Genomic DNA, 9,412 nt, shown 5'->3' on the forward strand with positions numbered 1-9,412 from the left:
AAAGAAGGCACCAAAAGAGAGGTGTTTATAGATCTGGATGAGATAAGCCTATAGAGCTACCTTACAATGTAGGGAGCACCAAATCTAGACAAACATATTATTTGTCAGACATGGAAGACAAGAGTTAGTTTTTAAATCTTTCAAAATCAAGTCCACGGGGAGCATCTTGTCCAACAAAGTGAGAAAACCTAGCAGTGAGGTGTGAAATTTCCTGCTTCCATTTGATTTGTAAATAATTGGGAGAAGGAGTCACAAATACTCCCAGTCAGGAGTATTTTTGTCTTACTGAATCTAGTTACTTTTATAACAATGTTTATCTCATGGTGTATTTTTCAGCAGGTTTTCGAAGACACTCAGATACTGTAACAAGGAGGCATTTCCCACATGCTGCTCACAGAATGGACTACATGGACTTTGAGGATGACAGCCGTGGATGGCGGTTTGATATGGACATGGTGATAATCTACATTTATTCAGTCAATTGGGTAATAGGATTTATTGTGTTCTGTTTTCTTTGTTATTTCTTTTTCCCTTTCTAGTCTGTAAAAATCACATTTAAGGAAAACAACAATTGTGAACACAATAACATAAATAGAAAAAAAAATGAAGAAGGCAAAATGTTTGTTTAATGTTGCATTTTTATCATTCAGAACTGTAATAGACTGCATCAAGCATGCTGTGAGGCTATTTGATACTTCTGCTGTGTGTGACAAAGTAGTCAAGTTTGGTTCCAGAAATAATGTGAAATCCAGATCATTCTTCATTCAGTGGGAGCTTTGCTTTGATTTTGGTGGGAACAGCATTTTACTGCTAATGTATAAAATAATTACTCCGTAGGATTATTCAGTACTTTTTATTCTTAGAAGAGTTCTGTGTACTATAACAGAATATGATCCATAGAGTCATTTTTGGGGTTGACTCTATATTGACACACTTTGTAAGCATAAGTCTTCTCACTCATTGGTGCTTCAATTCATTGTATATATTAAAAAAAATGCCTTTTATAGTCAGATCTGTTGGGGATAAGCACTGCAGTGCTGCACCATATATTATATAGATATTTACGGGAGCAATTTCACTGGCATAATCCAAATTCTAGAAAGTTTTGACAATTGATGGAACTGTCAGCTTTCTGCTGTGGGGATGTGATGTACTCAGTGCCTGAAATTTCGAGCCTATTAACCAAAAAGAGAAATGATACAGCACCACATGCTGACAATTCATCTTTTCAGCAAATGGCAATCAGAAGAAATTGACTAACAAACCCTACTACTGAACATTAAAGGGACCTTTTTTGCGCAGATTCCCAGAGTAGCACTGTACCTTTTGTATCCATTCAGATGAGTGCATATGGCTCAAGCAAGACAGTTACTGAGGGCAAGCAGCAGGTCTGCTAACTGTGATGCCCTGTAAATAATAGGGAAATAATAGAAATGGAGCATTCTCCAGTTGTAATTCAATCTAGGTGTGATTGAATCATTATTAAATGACTGTAACAATTTCAGGATACTCTTTAAGTGTGGGCTCATCAGTACTATGTGTCTCCAAGGAGACCATGTAAGAGGACACAGTATTTATTTGCACCTTTCATGTAAAAGAATTATAAAGCACTTTATAGCTATTCCATGTAAAGATTGCTGTTTTTCAGTACAAGCTACATCAAGTTCAGCAGTCATTCTGTACTTGCTGCTTTACACAATATTTTCAAATGGAAGTGAAAAAGCATCTATTAAATTACAGGGAGGATATTATAAACTATTGTGGGAATCAAGTGCCCAAGAATGGTACAAGGTAGTTAAAGGGCTTACTTTTCAGGAAGGTACAAGAAAGTTCTTATTTGTGAGGGCATGATCTATAAAGTACACTGTAGTTTGATCTTAAAAAGCATGTATATTGTTGCTTTGGTATCAGGAGTTGTGTGGGAGACCTGTGTTTTTTTCAGTAGGTGGTGTACTCCCCTGTTCTAGCAGAGAACAAGGAAAAATGTGTTATGGAAGGTGCCATCTGCCAAATGTGTTGGAATGGAATGAAATCAGAGGTTTTATCAGTGTGCTTAACATTAAGCAAGTGCTTATGCATCTTTGCTGGAGCAGGGCCGTCATGCTCAGTCTCTTATAGTTTATACAGTGATCAGGACCAGAAACTTTAACAGCTACTACTGTTTAGTTAGTTTTCTTACAGGCTGCATAAAATAATTTCTTTATATCTTTGAGAATATATGTGTAGAATTAAAAATTACAAGTCTAACTGCACTATATGCAAGCTTAAGAAGATGCAATAGTTGAAATTAAACATCACCATGCAGACAAGGTCATCACAGAAATACATTTTCTACAATTGCAGTACCCTTAGTTTGATCTTAACCTAAGGTTTGATCTCTGCCTAAAAATGATTGGCTTTATTATTGGTGGCATTAGGCATACCATTTTAAATGCTTTAAGGTTGTAGTAAAGCACTCAGTAAACTTCCCCCTTTGTATTGATATAAACAAGCCTTTAAAAAGCTAGGTTTTCCTTGGTCATAGGCTCCTCTTTTGCTATATGCAAATGTGTAGGTCTGTATGCTTTAATGTTATCAGTAATTTTCAAAAGTTTTCTCATCTATCCCAGGACAGGGATTCTACCCACATTTTTGGTTTGTCTCTAATCTTACGAACTTCATGCGCCTATCTCAGCAAAGAGAGGGACTGATTTACCTACTAAGCCAAAATTACTTCTACCTTTTGATCTCAGAATATACTAGAATAAAGAGATGTAATGAAAAATTACTTTAACTTAACTGACATAGTCTGAAATTGCAGTGATATTTTAAATTAAAATAATTTAACCAGGATATCTCCTAAAGAAATATCCTTAAGTAAATATTTTGAAATATATTGAGATATAAGAAACATAATATAGATACTAATTAATAATATAAGAAAGAGTTACTTATATAATTTTTAATAGCATGTTACCGTGGATTTATTCTGAAAAAGGCAACAAGAAGAGTCAAAAATCCAAGGTAATATTGGCCCTTTTTTGTACGAGCAAGAGTTGATGACTGCGGAGTGGCTGCATTTTCCTAAATTTAATAGAGTGACAGTTTTGTATGACATTTCTAACTGTGTAGCAGTACCTTTAAGACCTAATCAGCAAACTCTTTCTTGGCCTATACTGTTTTACTTCATATTGTTTGTTATTAATTCCAGGGGATAATTACTTTTAAAGGGTTAATGCTCATAGTTAAGACTGTTGCAACTTTGAGACATCCTCCATAGGACAAAAAAAAAAAAAAAAAAAGGTGCATAGAAAGAAGGTACATTTTTTTGTCTATTACTGCTCTTTTGAGATACATACCTTTTGTAAAAAGACAACAATAATTCAGAAGTTCAAACCTGGTTTTCATTGAAGTCCGCCTGTAAAATGTTGTTGATATCTGTAGGAGCAAGAGCAGGTCTTCTGTAAGCAATTTTCTGGTCAAGTAGATCCTGCTCTGCAATCTTGTCTTTCTTATCTACAATGGTATTAAAATGTTTGCAATAAAATTTGTGTTGTTTGTAATATTTTGCAGCCATGTACTAGCTTTTGCTTGGTGGAATTAAATTTTAATATTTTTTTCAGTGAATGTCTGGTTTGCTGTGCTGTCTGTTCTATTTGGGGTGCAGCTGGGGTCTGTTGAACTTTCTTTATGATGATTAGCTCTTTTCATACTAGCAGCCTTTTTTGTTTGTTTGTTTGTTTCAGTACTTTCCAGAGAATGGTCAGGTTTTGTCAGAAATTATCTTGGGGCAAGGTGCGGATCTTTACACATTCTGGTAATGCAGAGGATTCAGTGCTGGTGCTTAGTCCAGACTGATTAACTGTTGAGGGCAGCATAAATCTAGGACAAGACTGAAAAATTTGCCTATGACTGGCAAAGGCACTGCGTACGCACTCAGAAGTGTGTGAGTTTCTTGCCTAGCAGTGGGTATATTTGTAGCTCTGCCAGAGGCCCGGTCATCCACAGCTTTTTTGAAAAATTTCTGCACAGTATCTGCACAGGGAGTAGTACCTGTGAAGCACAACAGATCCTTTCACAGCCATGTACCTTCCCACAAAAGCTGAGATCTAAGGTAAGCCTTTGCCAGCACACTGCATATACACCTACAATATTTATGTATGTCAGTAACAGTATTATCACAGTGTGGTGGTTTTACTCGGGTGGGCAGCTGAGCTCCACCACAATTGCTCTCTCACTCCCCCTCCTCAAAGGGAAAGGGGGAGAAAAATATGATGCAAAGAGCTCAAGGGTTGAGATAAGGATGGGAAAATCACGCAGTAATTATCATGACGGGCAAAACAGACTCAGAATAGGGAGACAGCAAGATTTATTGCCTGTTTACTAACAAGCTAGAGAAGTGAGAAACAAAGGAAAGAAACCAAAAGTACCTTCCCCCCATCCACCCCTTTCTACCTCCTCCCCTCAAGCGGCGCAGGGGAATGGGGAAATGGGGGTTATGGTCAGTCTATAGTACTTCCTCTCTGCTGCTCCTTCTCGGTCACTCTCATCCCCTGTGCTGTGAGGTCCCTCCCATGGGATGCAGTCCTTGATGAACGGATCTGACATGGGCTGCCCACAGGCAGCAGCTCTTCCAGAACTGCTCCAGATATGGCTCTGTACCATGGGGTCCATCAATCAGGAGGAAACAGCTCCAACCTGGGTCCCCCACAGGAAACAGCTCCTGCCAGGTCACCTGCTCCTGCAAGGGCTTCTCTCCACGGGCTACAGGTCCGGCCCAGAACCTGCTCCTGCAGGGGTCCTCCACAGGCTGCAGCCTCCATCGGTGCAGGGCCACCTGCTCCACCGTGGTCTCCTCCACGGGCTGCAGCGTGGAACTCTGCTCCACTGTGGTACTCCATGGGCTGCAGGGGGACATCCTGCTTCACCATGGTCTTCACTACAGGCTGCAGGGTACTTCTGCTCCAGCACCTGGAGCACCTCTCCCCCTCCCTCTTTACTGATCTTGGTGCCTGCAAGGCTGTTCCTCACTCCTTTCACTCTCCCAGCTGCTGTGAGGAGCAGCGTTTTTGTTGTTGTTGTTGTTTGTTTGTTTGTTCTGTTTTGTTTTGTTTTGTTTTGTTTTCCATGTCTTAAATACTCTCTCACAGAGGCACAAACAACATCGCTTATTGGCTCGGCCCTGGTCAGCAGTGGGGCCCGTATCTAACATGGGGCAGCTTCTAGATTCTTCTCACAGAAGCCACTCCTATGGATCCCTGCTACCAAAATCTTGCCACATAAACCCACTACACCACAGTTATTGATTCTGATATCAAAAAGCATGACAAAGAAGCAGAGTTTAGGTTTATTTTGTTGTTTTTAGAGAAAAGTAGCACTGGTAACATGAGTCTCTGGGAGAAAGAGTAACTATTGTAGCTATCATGACAAGTACTGGTCTCATTGCATAGCACTGCTTTTGTGAATTTATATTCAACATCTTTTGTCCTTGACAACTCCAACTACTTTATAATATAGAAATTAGTACGTGAAATTAGTACGTGAATCCCTGTAAGAGGGAAAGGTTAGAGAGGGAAAGAAGACTGAAATTACACATTTGCTATTTTCCTGGTGCTACAGTGGGTGCAAAAAACAGAACTCACCTTAGCATTGCTAAGATATTCCTGTAAGGATGTACCAGTTATGTTAGATGACCAGATGGCTTTCGCTAATGCACAGTGGGTAGGATGAACGTAAGATAGAAAGAGCCTAAATGCAGTACTTTGCCTTCAGAGTGAGAAGGCTGCTGTTTCCTAAGTAAAATTCTATGACCACGACATGGAGATGCTCCTGTTTCACTTCTGCCTTCATGACAGCAGCATCACCATGCACTGGCAGGGGTAGCAGATGTAGCAGGAGACATTTCTTGATTTAAACAACAGATCCTACTTACATGGTTATGTCTCATATCCTCACAGAAGACACAGCAGGCTGAATAGAAATATCCTGTGGTTTGGCTTTGATCAAGAAGAGAAGATTGCCCACAAAGGTTTTAGATGTCCTTCTGGAAAATTCCAGCTTTGTACATGGGGAGAAGCAGAATACAGGAAAAAATGAAAGTAGGACAGCAAGAGTATTCTGCTGGTGTTCAGCCCCATAGCACAGCATATGCTGAGAGAAAGGAGGCAAGACATGCTGTGGATTGGTCTGGGCTAGATGTGGAGCGATATAACAAGCTCTCCTTGGACATGCCATTAGCAAAAAGTAATAAGAAAGACAGTATTGATAGACAATGAGGTGGACTGAAAACTGGCTGAACAGCCAGGCTCATGAGGTTGTGGTCAGTGGAACAAAGTCTACCTAGAGATGAGTAACTATCAGTGAACCCCAAGTGTCAATACTGGATCCTATCCTGTTCATCATCTCCAGTAATGATCTGGATAATGAGCCAGCACATGTCCTCAGCAATTTTGCTGATGACACAAAACTGGGAGACTGATATGTCAAAGGGTCATGCTGCTGTCTAGAAGGACCTGGACAGACTAGAAAAAATGGGCCAATAGGAACCTCATGAAGCTCACCTAAAGGAAGTCCTGCACCTGGTGATAAACAACTCCTGGCTTCAATACATTCTGGGGACTGAGCAGGTGGAAAGCAGCCCTGCAGAAAATGACCTGGGTGTCATCCTGGTGGACACTACATTGAACATATGCCAGCAGTGCACACTTGCAGCAAGAAGGCTCATGGTCTTGTGGACTGCATTAGGAGAAGTGCTGCCAGCCACTCAAGGAAGATGATCCTACTCCTCAGCTCAGCTCTGGTGAGGCCACACCTAGAGGACTCTGTCCAGTTCTGAACTTCCCAGTGCAAGAGAGGCAGGGACATACTGGAGAGAGTCCAAAAACAGGCCATGAAGATGGTGAAAATAGTGGAGAATCTCATACATGAATAATTCTGTGAAGTTATTACGTAAGGTTGAGGACCGGCACTGTGTCCTTCAAAAAATGGACAGATCAATGAAACAGTTCTGGGTAGAACATATGATGCTGGAAGAATTTGGCACACATTTAAGTCCATTTCTGTTGTTTTCTGTACCTTTAATTCTCTGGCTGTAATAACTTGTGGTATTTTTTTTTCTCTTGCTCATATCTTGAGTCAATATGATCAATCTCTGTTTGTGTACCAGTTCAAACTTTCAGGGATCATCTTTCTTCACATAATTACTGAAATCTGTAGCTGCTGCAGTTCTCTAAGGGTAAAGTTCAGACAAGTAACAAGGAAAGAATCAAAAGAAATCAAGTCATACTATTCCAGTATCATCTTACTGTCGGAAATAGATATTCAGAATTTATCATTTAAACTGACTTTTTTGTTATTGTTTGTTAAAGTCTAAAATCTGACTTTTTACAGGTAAAAAAATTCCAGTTCTGGGTGATTTAATTTGGCATTCTCAACATAAGGCCTTCTTTTAAAAGAAATCTGAAGCAGAAAAACTAAAGATCACCTTTGTAAGCCTGATAAACCTTAAATACACCTATTTATCATAAACTTCAATATCGATATACATATAGATTCCAACAGAATCAATGAGAGCAATGCAATGGTATAGCAGTGATAGCTGCTACCCAGTGATACCCAGTATTAGTGATGGCTTAAGATTGCAGCTTGGTTTAAGGATGAGAAAACTGAAGTAATTATATTACAACTCTTTACTAGATACCATTTTAACTTAAGAATGGTCATATTTCATTTTCCATCAAACATTTTCTTCAGATGAATTTTTTCTACATTTCTGGTAAGGCATTAAAATATAATCAGGCAAACACTTAAAATATATTGCACATGCAATCTTTTATCCTCAATCAAGAGGATGAAGCAGAAAGAGCAAATGCCATCAATAAAAAGATCATAAGTCATTTGATATTGATACAAGTATTAAAAATTAATTATATAAAATTCTTTTTACTCTGTCATAAAAAAAAATGAATATTAAAATGTTAATGGTGAAATGTACTCTACTGTTTCTGAGATGGAGAATGGAATTTAAACTGAGCAGAAGGAAAATTTGCATGTAGCCACACCACATTAGTACAAAGTAAAGGATACTAGATATTGACATAAAAATCTATCTAATGATCCTGCTCAATGAATAAGTGGGAAAAAAAAAAAATAAAGAAAGAATCCTGTGTAATCTTAGTCTGCCTAAAATAATCCCTGTTTGGAGGATACTAACTCCTTGAATAATTAGGTTGCTACTCAAGAAATAGTGTTTAGACTTGCAATCCAAGTGTGAAAATAATAAACTCAAAAAAGACTGTCCTTAATCCTTGATGATTATAAATCCTTTGGGATGTACATGATTCCAGAATACATTACCAGTCATAGTATGGCATCTGATGGTGTCTGAAAGACAACACGTTCCAATTAGAAACATGTGAGGTAAGAATGTGTTTGCCTTGCAGATGGCTCTAGCTAGCTAATGTATGCATTTCATCTGTCAGAAGTTAAACTAGTTCTAAAATAATTTGAATTAGACTTCAGGGGAGGAAAAATATGTTAATTTTCTTTTATATCTTATCAAGTAGAAAATGTTTGCAAGAAGTTAATGTTACAGGCAATTTATAGCCCTATCTAGTTCCATCTTCAAAAAGTGTACCCCACTTTTTATCATTCTAAAGACTTGTGAGTTAAATAAACATAGAAGTTAATAATTACTTGTAAGTCTTTAAGAGCACAGATATTGCACATGAACATAATTCATTTTTTCATTAAAAACAACAGCACGTCCTAAAAAATAGTCTGATAAATCTGCATTATATTCACCTAGGAGTTAATACTCACAGATTCTTGTTTGTCCTCTGAGAAATAACTTAAATCCTGAACTACAAAAACTATCATGATGCCATTAAATTAAGAAGCTGTACATGTACAGTTACTTAATTCTGTTTAAGATAGAAATATAGCATAATGGTAACAATAGCATAAATTCCTATACCCTCCACTTTCCTTACCTATTATTCTGATATTCAATGTCTATTATTTCAATGCCCTGATTTTTAAAGTGACTTCTCATTATTTTGAATCTCTAAAAACAAGTTCTTCAGAATCTCCTATGAGGATTTTAGTGGTGATATTGCTCAACATGCAAGCATTTGGAGCTTCTTAAGTGAAAGGCACTTTTATAAGCACAAGATGATATCAAATTCAAATTAACATATTTGGGGAACTGTAACTAGTTATGATTATTATCATAACTTAAGTCAAAGTACAGCTAATTACACATGCTATGCATTTATTAACTACAACCTTTTATAAATAAATAAATAAATAACTGTTGTAGCATATACTGCTAATATTAAAAGTTTTTCAGGTTTTTTTGATGATGATAAGGAGGAGATTTCTGGAAGATTTCCACTGACAGCATTCCTCCACATATTGCTTAGCCAAGTACCCT

At 38.0% G+C, this 9,412-nt stretch overlaps 1 protein-coding gene across 2 annotated transcripts in view; it reads left to right on the forward strand.

The window, feature by feature from the left end:
- Positions 1 to 3,606, forward strand: part of RNF180 (ring finger protein 180) — an 85,637-nt gene extending 82,031 nt beyond the window's left edge. The window contains exon 7 of one of the 2 annotated variants that reach the window (XM_068667056.1): positions 337 to 3,606. In XM_068667056.1, the coding sequence (XP_068523157.1) occupies positions 337 to 539 (203 nt within the window). In that variant the 3' untranslated portion in view covers positions 540 to 3,606. The remainder of the gene's footprint in view (positions 1 to 336) is intronic. The other variant, XM_068667057.1, reaches the window with a different exon arrangement.
- The last annotated feature ends 5,806 nt before the right edge of the window (positions 3,607 to 9,412 follow it).

This window comes from Anas acuta, chromosome Z (genome assembly GCF_963932015.1).
Source record: "Anas acuta chromosome Z, bAnaAcu1.1, whole genome shotgun sequence".
Classification (NCBI taxonomy): Eukaryota; Metazoa; Chordata; class Aves; order Anseriformes; family Anatidae; genus Anas; species Anas acuta.